This window comes from Cupressus sempervirens, chromosome 1, assembly GCF_028749045.1.
Source record: "Cupressus sempervirens isolate cs-2001-9-10 chromosome 1, ASM2874904v1, whole genome shotgun sequence".
NCBI lineage: Eukaryota > Viridiplantae > Streptophyta > Pinopsida > Cupressales > Cupressaceae > Cupressus > Cupressus sempervirens.
Window position 1 is genome coordinate 39,794,026 of NC_143118.1, and position 21,065 is coordinate 39,815,090.

The window sequence follows — 21,065 nt, forward strand, 5'->3', positions numbered from 1 at the left end:
ATCATTAGTCTACACAAGAGGTGAACAGCGCTACTTAAGTCTGCTTGAGTTGTCTTGCTGTCCCATAGGCTATTTTTGGCCTCGTGGACGTTAAAATTTTATCTATCTATCTATCTATAGTTCCCAGAAACAAGTACATTCATTTTTTTTGTGTATTCCATTATAGTCCTAATTTTATAATTGTCTTCCAATAATTACTAACCTCTAAATACTAATTGCTAATATTTACAAGTAAACAAACAGAGCAAAAAAAAAAAAAGAACTTTGATTTTTATATCACAGAAAAATAATAGCAGCCAAAGCATTTCCTTTACATTTTTTATTAACGGACAAGAAAGGATTTAATAATTAGGGGCAGGGAATTCCTGACAATCCCATGTCCCATTTGTAGGTCCGAACAACCTAACTTACAACAGTAAAAAGAAAAAAATCCACGTGTGTTTCCATCTCTGTTACAACAACTGTGACCTTTCTTCTGCATATACAGTACCCAGAAATTGCCCTTTTGAAAAAATATTCCTGTGGTGGTCCTATATCAAATAAATATATCCATGTTTCTTTTCTATTCCTTTTCAGTCATGTAGAATTCTAACCTTTAACAAACTTGTATTAGAGGATGACTATATGATACGCAATTCAGCATTTATCCCTTAAAATATAATACCATTACAAATGGCCAGACACAACCTTCTATGAATTCCATCCAATACTATCTGCTAGACCAATTATAACAAAACTATAATACAAAATTGCCTACCATGGCTCTTGTCTACACAATGGAGCATTGCACAAAGATTATCAACAGCTCAAGTTATTACCAAGTTAGCAAGCAAATCTTCAATAGCAAACAGTTAATTACATTATCAAATCACTTGAAGCAAGCCTATCAAATAACAAGAAGTCAGCTTCTAACTAAGGCAAAGATGATTAATAATGGGTCATATTGTTACATTCCCATAACATTTAAGTTTCTTGCCACATATCTTCTAACATCCTAGATACACTATTACTACGTTTTATTTGTATCACGCATAAAAACTCTTGTTAATGCTATCTTGAGATGTATCAATTCCTATAGAGAACATGTACTCAAACATACATATATCTTCTGGCAACAAGGTTCGCCCATAGTCATGGGAGCACTCTAAACAAGAGACCAGTCTTAATGCTGGAAGTTATTTCTTAATTTTTCATTGAGGTGGGTTTTTTTCCTGAAGCATCAAGAAAGTACAACCAATACAACTAAGGTGTCAGTCTGAATAACAGTAATAGGCAATTGACGCAGGGAGGATGATGGATAACTAGCACTAAAGGCACAACCAACTACCAAAGCCAACTGCAAGAGTAAACACAGCGGAAACACAACACAAAGAACAACAACCAAAGGAGATAGAAGAGCCAAAACACTTTGTTGATTCATCAAATTACAATATACATGCCTAGTTGTAAGGTCTTCTGGGTTACGGTCAACATTACAATTCAAACTTAAATGATGATCTTCACATTCCAACTCCTACTTCTTACTCTTCCTCGAACTACCTTCCTGATCCCACAAATCATGCCTAAAACTCTAACCAAGACCTCTTTAAAATACTTGCACGGCCACAAGTTGGCCTGTTACAAATTACCAACTAAATAACCCTTACGTTAAATGCATAACCAAGCCACAAGTCAGCTCTCAACAAATATTAAATGCAAATACGCAATTAACACGCAAGGTCAGCTCAAATTGGAACTAGACACAGACAGCGTGGCCAAAGAAGGACCAAGGCAAATACTGGCCCTTGACAATGCTTGGCACATACACAAACTCAGCAATACTGGCCCTTGACAATGCTCAACACATACACGAACTCGGCAACAACTATGAACTTGGCACATACAGAGAACTAGGCAATAACTAAGAGCTCGGCAACAACAAGGAGCTTGGTAACAACTAAGAAAAAAGAAGCATGCAAGATAATAAATCAACCCAAGATGCTCCTGCATCAGACAACCGGAGTTGAAAGAAATGACTCTCCTGAATCATGCAAGTGTCACAACTTGAGCTAAATCCAACTCAGATTGAGAAATCCATGTAGCATCTTCAACTGGTCCATTCTTCCACTTCACTAAATACTCATAGTAATCTTTTCCTCTTGTGCTTTTACCGACTCTTTGATTCAATACCTGTTCAACCTCTTCAATCTGTTTCTTAGGATAATCATCTGATACAACAACTTCATCATCTAACTCATGGTACTTATACAAATTGGCAACACTGAATATAGGAGATATATCCATGTCATTAGGTAACTCAACTTCATAAGCATTATCATTGTCAAACTTCTTCAAGATCTTACAAGGTCCAAACTTCTTCATCTTCATCTTACTGTATCTTCCACTAGGAAATTTGCCTTTCTTCAAATAAACTATCACCTTATCACCAACTTCAAAATCATGATGTCTTCTAGACTTACCAACATTCTCCTTATACTTCTGATTATTTTGTTCCAACCTCAACTTCACTTAATTATGCAAAGAATCCATAAAATCAGCAAATTCTACCCCTGCAACACTTCTCCTTTCGTCACTAACAAGATCCCTCAATTCAGATATTCCTCTAGGCTGCATTCCAGTAACAATCTCAACAGGTATTTTCCCTATATTCCTATTCACAGAATTATTATATGCAAACTCAACTTGTGCCAATACCAACTTCTAATTATGTGGTTTATCACCAACTAAACATCTCAACAAGTTACCCAAGCTTCTATTCACAACCTTTGTCTGTCCATCTGTCTATGGATGGAATGTAGAACTAAACTTCAACTCAATACCCATCTTCTTCCACAAAGTCTTCCAAAAGTAACCAACAAACTGACTGTCTCTATCAGAAATAATACTTATTGGTAATCCATGCAATCTAACAATCTCTTTGAAGAAAATCTCAGCAACATGCTCAGCATTTTATGTCTTCTTACATAGTATGAAATGAGTCATCTTAAAAAATCTATCCAAAACAACAAATATAGAATCATACCCTTTTGTTGTCTTAGGTAATCCAAGATCAAAATCCATACTAATGTCACTCCAAGGTTTCTCAAGAACAAAAATAGGTGTATACAAACCAGTATTCTGACTTACTCCTTTTGCAACTTGACAAACTCCACAACTCTTTACAAATTTCTAAACATCCTTATACATTTGTGGCCAATAATATTTATCCTTCAACAAACTCAATTTCTAATCAATTCCAAAATGTCCAACCAATCCACCACTATGATTTTCTTTGATCAAATTTACTGTCATAAAAATTTTAGGTATACACAACTGAATTCCTTTGAACAACATACCTTCTTGAATAGAATACTCATCATACTTACTCATGTGATCTGATAGATTTGGTGCTCTACACTCTCTCCACGCCTAAGAAAAATTAGGGTCAGTATCATACAACTCCTCATCAAAATCAAGAACTTCAACCTTCATCTCAGTCAACAAAGAATGTCTTCTGCTCAATGCATCAACAACTCGTTTAGTGACTCCACTCTTATGCTTAATCACAAATGTGAAAATCTGCAAGTACTAAACCCACTTCATATGTCTCTAATTCAATTTATATTGACTTCCCAAGTACTATAAAACTTTATGATCAGTATACAACACAAATTCCTTAGGAATCAAATAATGTCTCCACTTCTTCAAGGCTTGAACAATTGCATAAAACTCTTGATCATGCATAGAATACTTTCTTCTAGCATCATTCAACTTTTCAGTAAAGAAAGCAACAAGTTTACCTTCTCAACTCAATACATCTCCTATTGCACTACCACTTGCATCACATTCAACTTGAAATACCTTATTAAAATCAGGCAAAGCCAATACAGGTAACTCAGCAACCTTTTGTTCTAAAGTCTCAAAACTGTTATCAGCTCCATGTGTTCACTTGAAATCTTTTTTATCTCCTCTCATTGTCTCAGTCATAGCATTACAAACAGAACTGAAATTCTTTATAAACTTCCTATAAAAACTAGCCAAACCATGAAATGATCTTACCCGAACCACATTCTCGGGTGTAGGCCATTCCAAAATTGTTTTAACCTTCTCAGGGTCATTCTCAAAACATCAGCTGAAATCACAAATCCCAAATACACAATCTCCTCTTGCAAAAAAGAACACTTTTTCAAGTTAACCATCAACTTCTCCTCTTTCAATCTCTGCAATACTACATGCTCAAGATGTTCTTCCTTAGTCTTACTAAATATCAGAATATCATCCAAATAAACAATCACAAACTTACCCAAAAATCTCTTGAGAACCTCATTCATTAACCTCATGAAAGTACTAAGTGCTTTAGTCAAACCAAAAGGCATTACCAACCATTCATACAAACCATCTTTTGTTTTGAAAGCAGTCTTCCATTCATCACCTTCTCTGATTTGGATTTGATGATAACCAATCTTCAAATCAATCTTGGTAAAATACTTTGCTCTGGCATAGGAAAACTAGCCAAACCATGAAATGATCTTACCCGAACCACATTCTCGAGTGTAGGTCATTCCAAAATTGTTTTAACCTTCTCAGGGTTCATTCTCAAAACATCAGCTGAAATCACAAATCCCAAATACACAATCTCCTCTTGCAAAAAAGAACACTTTTTCAAGTTAACCATCAACTTCTCCTCTTTCAGTCTCTGCAATACTACATGCTCAAGATGTTCTTCCTTAGTCTTACTAAATATCAGAATATCATCCAAATAAACAATCACAAACTTACCCAAAAATCTCTTGAGAACCTCATTCATTAACCTCATGAAAGTACTGGGTGCTTTAGTCAAACCAAAAGGCATTACCAACCATTCATATAGACCATCTTTTGTCTTGAAAGCAGTCTTCCATTCATCACCTCCTCTGATTCGGATTTGATGATAACCAATCTTCAAATCAATCTTGGTAAAATACTTTGCTCCACTCAAACAATCCATTATGTCATCCATCCTCGACATAGGAAACCTATATTTCACTGTAATCTTGTTAATAGCTCTGGAATCAATACACATTCTCTATTCTCCATTTTTCTTAGGTGCTAATATAGCAAGTACAGCACATGGACTCAAACTTTCTCTGATCAAACCTTTCTGCAACAACTCATGCACTTGTTTGTTAAGTTCTTCATTCTGTGTAGGTGTCAATCCATATGGTGCTTTATTTGGCAAACTAGCTCTAGGAATCAAATCCATACAATGACTTCTATTTCTTACGGGTGGTTAACCCATCATGAATATCTTCTACAACAATATATTTATATTCATTCAACAAATTTTCAATTTCTGCTAGTACTCTGCTTCTACTAGTTTTTGTTGCTCGGCCATCACTAGCTATTACTTGGTCACCACTATTTTCTATCACTTGGATGCTACTGGTACAACTCAGTTTCCTAGGAATTATAGCAAAAAAGCACTTGATTCTTTTTCATTTCCTTTCCAAATTGCTTTCCATTAACCATGCAAATTCTCACAATAGTACAATTAACCTCATCTGGACTTTCAATCAAAGGCAACAATATTTGCTTTCTCCCATTCACCCAAAAAGTATATTGATTCAATCTTCTATCATGTATAGCATATCTATCACATTGCCAAGGTCTACCCAACAAAATATGACAACAATCCATAGGCATAATATCACACAAAACTTCATCAAAATAATGTCCAATCTTGAACTTCACAATACATTGTTCACTTACCAATATCTTATGCTCATCTTTGATCCATGAAACTTGATAGGGTTTAGGATGCTTCAGCCTTTGCAACTACAACTTTGTAACCAGCTCTTTTGATGCTAAATTTGTAGAGCTTCCATTATCAATGATCACCTTGCAACATTTTCCAATCATCTTACATTTGGTCTTGAAAAGACTTCTCCTAAGGACAGGTTCTTCATCACTTCTCTTATTACATAAGGTTCTTCTCACCATCAGATTTTCTCCAGCCTCAAGTCCACTAGGTGAACCCTTAGTTTCTCCTTGAACCATAACATTTCTATTACCTTGCCCATTTTCAAAGGATCTATGCCCTTCATTAGCACATCTAAAACAATTACCACAAAGATCACCTCGAGAATAAGAATTACCTATTCCTCAATAAGAACTAATACCTCCTCGGTAAGAATCACCACCTTTCCATTCAAATTTTCCACCTTCTCCATAAGATCTACCTTTACCTCTTTGGAATCTACCACCTCTACCTCTTTGTCTTTGTTCATGCTTCTTTGTCAAGATCTCCTCAGCTTTCAAGGTATGCTTCCTCTACACTTTCCAATTTAACAAAACTTATCTCATCTTGAATCCCAAATCTCGATCCATTTATGTACCTTGCAATTTTCTCCACATCATCATCCACATGTCTAGATCTAATGTCCAATCTATAGAATTCCTCAGTACACTCCTTCACAATCATGTCTCTTTGTCTCAAATTTTGCATCTTTCTCAACAAGCTAGCTTGGTAATCAGCAAGAAGGAACTTGTTCTTCCCCTTTTCACCATTTTCGGCCAAGTATCTTCTCCTTTCCTCTCCTTTTGTCTTTCAGTTTGCAATGCTCCCTCCATAGTGAGGCATGACCCTTCAACCTAGTTACTGTAATTTTCACCTTCCTATTATCAGGAGTGTTTTCATACTCAAAGAACTTTTCTATATCAAAGATTGAATCCAACACTGCATTGGTGTTCAATTTTCTATCATAAGAAACAACTTCTGCAGCAGGCTTTTAATTTTCTTTAGACAATACTCTCAACAATCTTCCCTGATCTTGATCTTCTTCAGGTTCTGGATTAGGGTTTGGTGCTACTGCTTCATCATCACTCATATCATCAAGATGCGCTCCTCTCCTTTGGGTTGTCTCTACAGTAACTAATCTGGCTGCAATTTGTCTCAATGTATCCAATATGACATTGTTAATATTTCCTCTACCTCAAACCATTTTTACAATCAAGTTCCTGCAAGATCGAAATCAATTGTAAGTTGTAGGTCAAATCCTCAGATCTGCTACCCCACAACCAAATCAACTCAGGGTTCTACATGATCAAATCTTCCACAAGGATGAACCTCAAGCTCTGAAACCACCTGACGCAGGGAGAATGATGGATAACTAGGGCCAAAGGCACACTCAGCTACCAAAGCCACCTGCAATTTCTTCAAACGGCATTTTCAAACACAACATAATATAAGTTAGTTCTTTTTCAAACGGCATTTCTTATATAAGTGTAACGGCATTTCTTTATAAGTTGATTATAAGATCCATACCTACTTATTTTTTGACAAAAGCCTTCCAACAGATAGCCCCTCCTTCAATGGTTCTAGGGGGTTAAGCGAGAGTCTCTTGTAGAGCATCCGGTCTATACTTTATAGTATAGTCCTAAAAAAAGAATAATTTAGGAAATCTGTGGAGGTAGGGAGGTGGACCATGGAGGATTTGGGGTCTAGCCGATTGCTAGGAGAAAAGTCGTCTTCCGCATATACAACTGGTGGGCCAGGTCATTCATGACCCGGAGGGGATGTGTGAATGCTTCTGCATCGGAACAACATGGGATAGCTACAATAGTAAACACAACACAAAGACCAACAACCAAAGGAGATAGAAGAGCCAAAACACTTTATTGATTCATCAAATTACCAAATACATGCCCAGTTGTAAGGCCTTCTGGGTTACAACCAACATTTCAATTCAAACTTTAGTGATGATCTTCACATTCCAATTCCTTACTCTTCCTTGTACTACCTTCCTAATCCCACAAATCATGCCTAAGACTCTACCCAGGACCCCTTTAAATACTTGCAAGGCCACAAGTCGGCCTGTTACAAATTACCAACTAAATAAACCCTTACATTAAATGTATAACCAAGCCACAAGTTGGCTCTCAACAAATATTAAATACAAATACGAAATTAACATGCAAGGTCAGCTCAAACTAGAACCAGACACAGACAACTCAGCCAAAGAAGGACCAAGGCAAATACTGACACTCGGCAACGTTCGACACAACCACAAACTCGGCATCAATTGTGAACTCGGCAGCAACTATGAATTTGGCACATACAGAGAACTTGGCAATAACTAAGAGCTCGGCAACAACAAGGAGCTCGACAACAACTAAGAAAAAAGAAACATGCAAGATAGCAATGTAACCCAGATGCTCCTGCATCAACAATGCCTTAAAAGTTTGTATACATCCAAGGTGGGGTTGGCAAAAGTTTAAGAGTGTAATCAAATTGTTACTCATCTACATGCACAAAATGAGAAGCCTCTCGTACAAAGAAATGGACCTGATGTGCTTGTGCATACAATCATTAATTACAAAGGGATCAAATGGTCATGCAAGAAGGAACAATTTGTCAATCGGTCTATCATAGGGTAACAAGGAAGTAACAATGCAAGATCATATTTCATTTGATATGACAGATATAAGGACCAGCCACTCATGCATGATGTTAGTTTGTTAATGTCAAACACCACTGTCAAAAGGTTATAACAGCAGAGGATTCTAACTTGATTCAAGAACCCAGGGACGTTGGAAAGGCGTTGTACACTTTGCATATTAAAATATTTTATATTTTATAATTGAGTAAAATTCTCTCATAAGAGGTCTTATTTGATATTGCTAATATATATAATGTGCACTGGATAATGTGCAAAGGAGGTGGGGTCATTGTTTAGTGAGCAGCACATAAGAAATCAGACTTGCTAGAGGAATGCATGTAGTGTTATTGGTTGATTGTAAAAGCATTCAATACTTGGGGCACATGTCACAACCAACTTGGTTTGAGGGAGCCAAGGGGCTACCATAGAGATGTTGGGGCATTATTTGTTTGTGCATTGGGTGGATTGATTATTCCCTAAGTTGTCGATCTTGGTTTTGATTGGGGTTCCCAGATTTGGCAAATAAAAAGGGTAGGTAACGGTATTGTATTTGGATATTTTCAAATATATGTATGTATGAATGCATGAATGTATATTCATAGATTCATACATGTAACATGTTCAATGTTCATTCATCATTGGTTCAAAACTTCAAACATATGATAATAAGAAGTTAGAACTGTGATACTCGTAAATCCATTATTGCCAATAAAATACCTCATATATCATATTCATACTTTGCAAAAGTCTGAAAATGTCAATATACAATGGCAATTTAAATTACAAGCCATATTTCATATTTAATATCCAAATTCATCTTAGTTATCTTCATAGGAATCAAGGTCAACATTGGTTCCACTTCAACTTCATTTCAACAAACAACCATGTCACTCACTATGTCCATGCCATGTGGAATAGCTGCCTCTTGTTCATCTACAGAGACGTGGGCAAGTTGTGCAACCGTGCCATCTAAATAAGCACATTCAAGGACTAGATCCCAATTCCTTGTCGCACCCTCATGATAGTCCATTTTCTTATGTGACGCTAGGCAAAGGTTGGTGTGTATGAAGACCAAATGCATGCTTTATGGATGAAATTGGGGTTTTAGATGCTTCTTTTTTCTTCTAAAAATGGCATGTGGGGCCCATGTTTGGGAATGGAACCCATAGCCTTGGGGTACCCTTGGATTCCTCTGGATTCTAGCAAGATTCTGATTGGGCATCCGGAAACCATGTAGGTATATGCAAAACTCATAGGGAATCTAGATGTCAAATCATAACCCTACCTAAATCTGAGCAAAATCCAGGAGGAGTCAATATCAGAATCACACCAAAATTAGGATCCTAGCCTATATGCAGGGATTTGGTTACTTAAATTAATCTGCATGGCTATGAAGCATCTAGGTCGTTTTGCTGCTTTCTTGTTACAGTTTTGTCTATAAATAAAAAGCTTGGAATGGAATAATTCAGCACTTGATCATCTTATACCTGCTCAATATGAGTGGAGCTTGGTCCTTTCAGCTTGGTTTGGAATCTTGGATTACTTGATGAAGACTTGGGAACCCTGGAGTAGGACATTTGTTTTTCATTTTTCTCTTGCGTCAATATCATGAGGTTAGCAACAACATTGCTCACCACTGCAGATGGTCACATGTGCATGTTTTCTTCATTGGACAAGAGTGCTGATTGCAAATGTTCTATTGTTGATAATAAATTGGTTTTTCTTGGAAAGCTTCTTCTAGAGTGTATCGGTGCCTACCTCTTCTTTTAGATGGCTTTTCTTTCATTCATTCTTGTGTGTGATTTATGCTAGAATGCCACTGGACTTTACAGATCAGTGATGCCACTATAAAATCCTTCCTTGTAGGGTCAAATATGCAATTATTTTGCATTATGACTACTGTAGGAAATTGTGCATATTTCCTTACAATTGGTATTCATTATCATCTGATTTTAGTACAATTAGTGTGGATTTCTTTTCACTTTGTAATATTTCTGCAACAGTTGGGATCATTTACTATTTAGTTACATTACAGCAAAACACAAGTGGAATCAATTAGGATCATTTAGTTAGATTATTTTGCATTACAGTTCCTGTAGGAAATTGTAAATATTTCCTTACAATTGGTATCCATTAGCATCCAAATTTGTCTATGATTTTAGTACTAGTAGCGTGAATTTCCTTTCAATATGTAATATTTCTGCAATGATTAGGATCATTTAGTTACATTACCACAAAACACAAGTGTAACCATATAAAATCTACTAAGGGTACTCACAGTCCCATGCACGTACAGCTTCATATCTGATTTAGCCCAAGTAAATGTCCAGATTTGATTCAGTGAGAGATCCAACCAAGGTTCTACAAAGGTCTGTGGGTTTGTTCAGGAAAAACTCACTCTAAAGTTTACTGGTGTCTGCCAGATATGGCAGAGCCTTATGCCAGATGTGGAAGTAGTCCTATGCCAGATATGGAAGTGGTTCTATGCCAGATATGGAAATGTTTAACTGCCAGGTATGGAAGCGATTACCAGCCAGATATGGCAGTCTACTGCCAAGCGCGGAATTATATACCAAGTCTAATTACCAATGCTATTGCAGTATTAATACTACTGAGAATAGTACATATAAACAGCAAAATGTATCCTTATTGTTTGTACCTAAGAGTTACATTACCAATACCAATGGTCTCCAGTATTACCATATCCCTTCCCATTCCTTATGCTCACTACATATAGTGCTTGGATTCGTTACAAGAACCAACTGTCACAACTCTTGGTACATATGTTTTCCTAACTACTTTATTAATTACCTTAATGACTTTATTACAGCCTACATTTACCTCCTACTCCTGCTGCAATGAACCTGTCACCTTTTTAATTTTTTCTATTTTCTAATTTGGCATTTAATTCATCATTTATCCTTGTTTTTAAGTAAATTTGCAGTTAACAGAATGAGATGTCTTCCCGTGGAATGCCACAGTTTCCGCTAATATAAAACATTAGTATCCTTAACAAGGATTGACACTATTTTATCAAATCAATTAGTTCCCTTTAACCAACATGCTTTGACTTGAACCAACATAAGAGCCTTTGATCGTGGTATAATTGATTAGCAAACCATAATGGAAACGGGTTATTTAATCAAATTTTGCAGTTTGCAGTGCCTTGGTGGATTAATGTGAAAGTGCACAAAAAACACCTGAATTGTTTGACAAAATACCTCAAAATATGAAGTATCCTGGAATATGAAGGTTGCAGAATATACATAAAATGGTGTCCTTGAAGAAAATTCAAAAAAATAATAAAAAATACAATAGACACAAAAACTATATTGAGAAGTGTGATTTTCACACGCAAAAAAACATGATTTTTTGCCTTATTAAAAATTATGAAAATGGCATATGCCAGGACAGTCTGTGTCATTTTGAAAGCCTTCATTTTGGTGGCTGGGTCTCTGCGCCTAAACCCTTCCCTATACTATAACTGGTAATGCACCAAGAGCACTACACCCAAACTTCTCACCAGGGGCGTGGCCTCTTGGCCCAACTAAGGGCACTGCCACCGCACTTGTTTAAGATGTCTTGTAACAGTATTTTGCATTAAATTTAATTTTTTTTAAATGAGTATAAACTTGACAATGTGTTGATATATATCTATGTCAAGTGTGGTTAAGGTACATGAATTGTTTGACAAAATGCCTCAATAAGATGTGGTCTCTTGAAATGCCATGCTTGCAAGATATGTACAACAATAATTTGTTTAAAAGGACTTGGAAACATTTAAGCAAATGCATTTGGCACATGTAAAGCCATATATCTCATTTTGCAAATTTCATTATTATTTATAGTACTAAAAATTACTAATGTTAACTTTATTAATATCATATGAAACTTATAAATATTCTTGTTATTAAATAATATAAAATTATATCCACTAATATTTCTGATTTTGAGGCTGTAATTATGTATATGTTTATGATTTTTATGTGTTGTATGAATGAACCCAACTCCCAAAAAAGATTCATCAAATCCTTGAACCAAACCCCAAAAACTGAACCAATACTAGGATACCTGAGGGAAAAAAAGTTATGTTACTCAGAAACGCGTTTCCACCTCTAAGACTCAGGTTTCGGAAACGGGGACAATTTCGGGGACAAGGGGACGGCAGGAAACGTTTCCAAGCCGTCCCCACCTAGATAGGAAAATCGGAAACGCGTAAACGGTCAACAAGTTTCAGAAACTTGTTGACTGTCCCGGGGACTGCATTTTCGTTTCCTAGAGGTTTCCGAGACTTATAAAAAAGTTTTCGATTTTTACCACAAAAATTAAATAAGCCACCTGCAGAGCCCACAACTTCAAATATATTAAAAAATAAAACTTTTAATGTTTTTTATATAGACTTAGGTTTGTTGATATAATAATAACTCAATGTTTTCATTTCCTATTTTAATGTTTTATTATATATAATCATAACCTTGCGTCCATTAATAATAATAATAACTGTATACTTCTGCTGTTACATGATCCATTATCCCCATGGATATCATACAGATCTCTTTATCTTTTATGGTTTAATTTATATTACAGATCTAGTTTAATTTAAAAGTTTAATTGTTTAAGTCTTAACTTTTCAATGTTTTCATTTTGTTGAAAGTTGATGTTTTTCATTGTCTCATTTGATTCATTTCATGACTTACTAATGGTATTGTAAGTACTTAGATGATGATTGAAAGTGATTATTTGAATTTTCTTAGATAATTGAAAATGATGCTATTTAGAATTTTGATTTTCTATGACGACTCAATTAGATGCTGATTGCTATGCCGTATGATCATTGATGAATGGAATTGATAATTTTTAACTATGTTGCTGTGATGAATGTAGAATTGATGAATATTTTTGAAAATTCAGATATATATATATATATATATATATATATATATATATATATATATATATAGCTGTCCCCTGCCGTCCCCTATTCTTGCAAAAAAAAAACCGTCCCAGAAATCCGTTTCCCCGTCCCCCCATCCCCTCGTCACGGAAACTTGGGGTAACATAGAAAAAAAGTTTAAAACTGTCCTTAAGATGTAGTTGAACCAAATCAAATAGTCATTTGACATTAATTAACAATCTATTGGAAAATATATATCCTATGTACCCTGCAACATTATAAAACTAAATTGTTTTACTTTAAAGAGAGACATGCAATTTGTAACACTTATCACCCCACATTTTATAAATCTTGATTAAAGCAGCTGGAGACTTGAATGGATTTTTGTAATAGTCAATAAATGAATTACAGCGTAATTTATCATAACTAACTTTCTCATACCACATTTGCAATAATTTCAGTGTACTAGTGAAGCTATAAACTGCTAAAATGATCAGCTTGATTTCAAATATAAAGACATAAGGTCAGGGTGATCAATCCTCTTACTCGGAGAGCAATCTGTGTTACATCAGCTACACTGGAGACATATTCCTCTGTCAAATTTTCCACATAAACACCTGTCTTGACATCTTCCCTTATCTGTTCACAAAGAACATTGATAAATAATAAGAAATATACTCCAGCCATAATAAAATTAGCAGAACTATTGGAAAAAAATGTATAATATTCACATCAGAGACCATATTTACTATTAATTTCGTTGAGCAAAATCAACTATTAGTTTCAATCAAAGGATTTCATACTTGGAGATTCTTTTGATTTGGCTCCAAGAGATCTGTAATTTGTTCATTATAAATCTGCATCAATTGCAAATAGGCATACAGCATAAGTTTGTAATCAATAGAAGACAGGTGTTTATATATTCTGACCAGCAGACATACAAGAAAAACCATTTTTTCGCGGATGATAAGCTCACCTCTAGGAAAGAACAGCGACATTGATAGCGAAGTTGCCTATCAGAATTCTTACTCTCTTCCTAAAACCCAGAAAACAAAGATTAGCCAAGAATGCAACTAATCATCTGCTTCTATCAATTAGTCCTGGCACCAATACAAAGTCTAACTTGCCTCTTGGATTCGAGCAAAAAGCTGCTCAAATACACGAGGAGTGAGACCCCGGTCTTTGTTTGGGAATTTGTCTCCACTTGAATCACATGTTGGCCCCCACATGCTGTATGTTTTTCCACTGCCAGTCTGAAAATAAAGATTAACAGAGCCAGATGAGTCAATTTACAAAACTGCATTAGCTAAGATGTTTGAATCCATGTATTATTTGGCAAAACTCTTATAATTCGTCCATATGTACCCTGTGAACCATTTTCAAAAGTATAATTCAAAACTAACAAACCAGTGTATCCTAAAGTTAAAATGTAAAAGGAATAAATTTTGAAGACACGGGCTCCAAAGAATGGTTTACAACTGCTAAAATAGTACCTGGCCATAAGCAAATATTGAACTATTAAATCCTGCCATACAATTCTCTACCAGTGGCAGCCCAACCATCTCAAAAATTTGTTTCTGAATACATACAACAAAAGAAAGTCAGTTTTGCCAAAGATATTTCAGACACAGGTTATTTTAGTTGAATTTATCTATTTAAAAATAAGACTGGTTTCAGAAAAAACGACAGAACTAAGGTGCAATTTCTATTCCACTAGAACATTAGAATGCATGCCTAATTGGAATTCTGTATCATTTTTGTCAACTTCTAAAGAATAGTGCGTGCATATGATAATTTCCTCAGACTATTAAAATGAGAAGGAAAAAAAAGCTTACGTTAGTCTTTGCTAGGGAATATACAGAATCATCCCAAAAGTTTTTGACACATTATTTAGAGTTGAAGACGACAATCATCAGAAATTAAAATTTTAAACTTTCATCAAAGAATAGCTGCCAACTAAGCCAGTCCTTACCTGTGTGGAATCCATGCCTGCTACAGCATCAAAAGTGAACTGTTGGTCAATAACAGTAATAGTATTTGGAGAGAGCATTTGGACAACCTGAGTGACTTCCTTCTCTTCTGCTCTCATGGGTCTGATCCTGATCATTACCTGCACTCACCATTCATAATATTACCTCAGAAAAGCTATAGGTAAAAGTCAAAATGAAGAAGATACAACATTATCTAGAATACGATCAACAAGTGCTAAGCTTATCCAGCAAAGCTTCAGTAAATATAAAGGCTGTGACCACTATAAAATATGTGCCTGGCTCTGTTTAAACTTTACAGTATCAGAACTAACAATACTAATCAAATCACACTAGAAAGTAAAAGTCAATAAATCAGACATTGACACCCCCTGGTAATAATGTATACTCCACATTCCAAAATATAATTTTGAGATTTACTACAATCACCAATCCATTTTGGAAAAGGAAACCAATTTCATCAATATCAAATTTTGGCTTGTTAACTGAGGAAACCAATGAATACTTCCTCTAACATAACAGACTATATCCGGTATAGAATGAATTTTATACCTGACAATCTTTCTACCACAGAGCCAACAAGAAAAATCAAAGCATAGTAAACTACCAGATAAAATCATATTCATTGCAGTTTTTCTCTTTACAATAATGAGTACATCATGTCCAAAAAAATGCTAAGTTACATTTCTGGGCAATTTATCAGATATAAGATCAAAAGATTTCCGTACTCACCAATAAAATGAAATCAGATATTATTCCCAGTTTAGGATATACCCTATTCTTAGGATCACATACTTCTATCAGTAAACACAGAACCAACTAAAATGTACTAAAAGCACCAGATCAACCATTTTAAATATTTATAAAGGTGACAAACAGCTATATAATGAAACCCTCTTAATTTATCAATGCCATTGATGTTATGTCGCTGCCACAAATGCTAATCTAATTTGTTCAATTTGAATGCTAATCCATCAATATCAGGAAATAGTATATGTCAGATAAAACAAGTGGCTGTAGCTTATTAAAATATTTTATTCTCCTAAGATTATTTGTAGTGTGAATGTGTGCTTGGTTTTGCTTCTAATAGAACTTAAAAAGGACAAATCTAAATGAATATATCACAGGATATAGACACTCTTTAACTCTGTGTAAACTATTCTCACTGCAGAATGCACACATTTCTCTGTTTCTACTACAGTTACAACACAAATGAAGATACAATGAAAGGGACCTATACATCCATTACCGTGGATGAATTCTATGGGGTGGTATAGGTTCAATTCAATCATAATGGAATGCATCTACCTGTCCTCTGGTGGATCCAGAGTGCTGAATAGATAATTCCAAAATTACCATTGTAAACACTAAATGTAGATGTTGTGCTAAATATAACTAAGCTAATAAGAAACAGAACAGAGAACTGTGATTTAACCTATCTCAACCGGTGTCTGAGGCAGGCTTCACAAATTGAAGTCTCAAAATTTACGATAATCCCCATTCCAGATTGGCTAATAGGACAAAGAGATATTACGCTGGAACAAGTGATTATCAATTTAGGGCATGTGGGTGGGATCTCATTGATCACTCAGATCATCCATTTAACTGAAGAATTTTGATCCAAAAAAATATCTCTCTTATCTCAACAGTATGGAGTGGGATTTACAGTAGAAGCAGACTTCAACACATATTGCCAGTCCAGAATGGCCAAATAGGCATTACATTGGAACAAAAGGGTATGTGACGAATGAGAATGTCTTGATTAGCAAAGAGCAAACGAAGGAGGGAATAGATTGGAACATCAGAACCGCAGATTATCAATTTAGGGCAAGTGGGTGGCATCTTGTTGACCACGCTGATCATTCACTAAACTTAAGAATTTAGATCCAAACCAATATCTAACTCTTACCTCAGCCTTATGGAGTAGGATTTACAGTACAAGCTTATAATTCACCACGCGAAAAATGAATGGCTAGTCCATAATGGCTAAGTAGTGCAGCAGGGCATGAAATTGGAACAAATGGGTATGTAATTAAGAGAAATGGGTGCGCCATTGAATAGCAAAGGGTGAACGGGGGATGAAGTAGATTGAAACAACAAATTGACTTCTCTTCATCTCACATTATGGTCTAGTGACCACATTCACGGGTACAGATTAACTAACCAGAGCAAACGAGTTATCTCTGGAACTGATGTGTGTCTCACTGGAAATAAAAGGCATCTACTACGAACGCATGGGGTTCTCTTATTGACTAAAAATAAACAAGGCGCAAATAAAGAACAGCAGACGGATTTACTTGCCTTGACTCCAGTGTCTGAAGTGGCCTTGTCAGAGAGAAAAGAAGTGTTGTACTCTGTTGGGCATTCGATACCTAATTTCCTTCTTGCAGGGGGAGTCCCTGCGGCTCTTGGAGGAAGAGGAGGCCTGGGAGGCCTAGATCTGGAGGCTATTTTGGCAGGGGAGGGGGATCCGGACTCAACATTTGGCTTCACATTGTCATCTTCTGGGGGTACGTTCTCACTGCCATACTTGGGCTTTCTGTGTGCTGCAATGGCGTTGCTCTTCTTTGGGCGAGAGAGTCTCTCTAAAAATGGCTCCCTCTCCATTGGTGAAGCGGGTAATCCCCTGAGGGGTCTCGATCGATACGAACAAGACATTTCTTCGTTCCAGATGACAATGCTTCTCCTCAGCACAGTCTTTTCAACAGCATTGGCTCAAGAAAGGTGAAGGGCATGATCAGATTCGAGAAGGAAGACGGTGGATGTACTCACGACAAGGGAAAAAAAATAGACGTTGAGAAATTTTTGAACAGGGACCCTCAGCTATGATTTTTAATGTATTTTGAATTTTAGATAGGGTTTTGGGGTGGAGTTATTTGTGGTTGTGCATTTTATTTGATTAAATATATGCAATTTCACCTGTCTCTGTCTCCTCGTCATTCGTGATGTGTTTCATAAGCTCAAATAATCGCACGTGTAAGGTCCAGATTCATTCCGGAGAGCTTGGAGATCTTTTACAACATGGTATTTTACCACCTTCGTGCAGTGGTTTTTTAATGTTGTATCTTATATTAAATACACCATTTATATGAAAAGCTAGTTGAATGGAGTTGCAGTTGAAAAAGTTGAGATTGAAAAGGTTAAAAGCAAGCAATTTAATCACTAGCGAGTCAAACGAAAAAATCAGTATTTGAGAATAGATTCAAATATGTAGAAAATATGTAGAAGATCTGGGTTATGGAAAATGAGCTTTGAATGTTTTGAGGATGTAATATACATTCAAGATGATCTATGTAAATAAATTTTCTATTATTTCACTAATTATAATTGTGTTGTTGGGAGGTTGAGTGATGTCTATGAAGTAAAGAAGTTCACTCACAATGTTAAGGGTTATGAAGCAAATGATTTCGCCCACAAGGTCTCCTCGAGTAATGATTATGAGCTTAATAGCATCTACATCATGGTGGAGAGGTATGTGACCATGATAGAGAGGCATCCTTGTTGGCTAGGTTGGGGGGCATTACCAAGTAGTGTACAATAATGTCTACAAATGAATAATTTCTAAGGTCACCTTATATACTTATTCTTGAATTTGCAACATACTATTAGAATATATAGTGGTTCTAGGATACATTTAAAAGTGCTTATTTATATACAAACAAACAAAGTTGTGTAACAATGTTCAGATTTTTCTAAATTGAAATATTATCTTAATTGAAAATAGTTTATAGACTTATAAGAGCTATCAGATTTCCACAATCCATCAGTGTTGTGTTTTGTTTTCTAGATTTGATTTTGTGAACAATTTTTACATCAACATTTTGGATCACACTCTGTGATCCATCATCAGGATGCATGCAAGAGAAAAGAAGGAGAAAGAAGATAGATAGCAAACCAGACTTCCAATAAAAAGGGGGGGAATAGTGGGGAGGAGGGGGACTATACACGAAACGAGGACAACTACCCAACAAAGGAAATCCATAAAAGAACAAGAACTAAGATAAGAAAGGCACAAAGAGAAGACCAAAGTCAACAACTCAAAGACCCCGATTAAAATTAAAAAAATAAAAAAGGGATTGAAAATTAAAATTAATTAAAATTTAATGAGATAATGGATGAATTAAAAGAAGAATGAAAAAGATATGTGATTAATTATTTAAATAGTTATTAAGTAATTAATTAATTATTTATATAATCAATCAATTGAATTAATTAATTATTTAATTAGTTAATTAAGTAAATGATGAATTACTTAATAAGTTAATTAATTAAGTAGTTCGATAATTAATTATATAGTTGATTAATTAAGAAGATAGAGAAATTCAAAATAAGTATAAAGAAGAAGAAGGAATCTAAAAGGAGGGTTAAGAAAAAAAGAAAAATTAAATATAAGAAAAGAGCAAATTAAATAAATAAATAATCAATCAATCAATCAATAGAATTAATTGATTAAATTAGTTAATTAATTAATTAATTAGGTGATGAATTAATTATTTAGTTAATTATTTAACTAGTAAGATAATTAATAAATTAATTATGTAGTTGATAAATAATTAATAAGATGATGAAGAAACAAAGAAAAAGAATAAAGAAGGAGGAGGAATCTAGAAGAATTAAAAATAAGAAAAGAGCAAAACAAAGAATAAGAAATAAAGATTTAAAAATTAAAAAGAGCAAAAATATAAATAAATAAATAAAGGGGGAAGGAAAAAAGAAACTAAATATAAAAATGAACCAAAAAATTGGAAATGAGCCCCAAAAACAATGGATAAAGAAGAAAAATATATATAAGAAAATAGCAAAACAAAGAATAAGAAATAAAGATTTAAAAATTGAAAAGAAATAAGAATAAGAAAAAAAAATTAAAATGCAGAAATATAAATAAAAAACTAAATATAAATAAATAAAGGGGGTAAGTAAAAAGAAATTTAGATTTTTTGGTTCATTTTTTATATTTAATTTCTTTTTTTCTTAAATTAAAGAATCGATTGATCAAAAAAGATAGTTACAAAGTCAAAGGGGGAGGTGAACCTCCATCCACCAAGTTTAGTTGGAAAACATAAAGATACAACTAGCAAAAAATATAACAATTATTGAGATTACAAAAATGTAAGCCAGAATATATATTCCAGGACATCATCATAGTCCTCAATCCAAGAGGTCCATCCACACTCTCCTTCCATCTAGACAACTTTCTTTTGTTCCAAAGTATGAGCAAATAACTCCAATCTATCAAAGAAGCGGCCTCTGGTATTCCTCATCTCTTTAAGCAGCCTTTTGAGAGCTTCATTAAAAGCAGTCTGATTGGTAACAATGTTGGCCCATTCCAACCCATTCTTTATCTCATAAATGAACATAGTGACATGCCTATCATGAAGAAATATTTTTAGCTTATCTTTCTCAAGTCTCATAACACAGCAGACCTAGGAAACAATCTTAAAATGTATGAGTTTCAAATGAAACACAGTAAGAGCTCTACTAATACCTTGGAATTTATCCTCATTTCTACATTTCCAAACAAACCACAAGATGTGAGAAGAAAGAATATTCCAAAAGAAATTAGCATCTTTTTTAAGACCAGATATGTATCCAAGAATAATATCAAGAACAGAGGCATGATCAGTAATAGAAATCCCAAAAAAAATCCAAATAGTTCTAGCAAAATGACAACTAAAAAAGATATGTTCTTGGGGATCTTGTAGATAATATAGGAATCAGCATCACCAGTTTGGTTCTTGACAGGGAGCCTATCCAAAAGGAGCTACCATTTAAAAAGAAGAATTTTGG

The 21,065-nt window shown here is 34.8% G+C and overlaps 1 protein-coding gene across 3 annotated transcripts in view; it reads right to left on the reverse strand.

The window, feature by feature from the left end:
* LOC149576073 (kinesin-like protein KIN-12A) overlaps positions 1 to 18,088 on the reverse strand; it is a 34,666-nt gene extending 16,578 nt beyond the window's left edge. The window contains exons 1-7 of one of the 3 annotated variants that reach the window (XM_089816236.1): positions 17,580 to 18,088; positions 15,263 to 15,400; positions 14,784 to 14,867; positions 14,418 to 14,543; positions 14,267 to 14,326; positions 14,094 to 14,147; positions 13,837 to 13,929 (exon numbers count right to left, since the gene is read on the reverse strand). In XM_089816236.1, coding sequence (XP_089672362.1) covers positions 13,837 to 13,929; positions 14,094 to 14,147; positions 14,267 to 14,326; positions 14,418 to 14,543; positions 14,784 to 14,867; positions 15,263 to 15,400; positions 17,580 to 17,936 — 912 coding nt within the window. In that variant the 5' untranslated portion in view covers positions 17,937 to 18,088. Of the gene's footprint in view, positions 1 to 13,836; positions 13,930 to 14,093; positions 14,148 to 14,266; positions 14,327 to 14,413; positions 14,544 to 14,783; positions 14,868 to 15,262; positions 15,401 to 17,579 lie in introns of all 3 variants that reach the window. The other 2 variants (XM_089816240.1, XM_089816238.1) reach the window with 2 other exon arrangements.
* Positions 18,089 to 21,065: the final 2,977 nt, after the last annotated feature.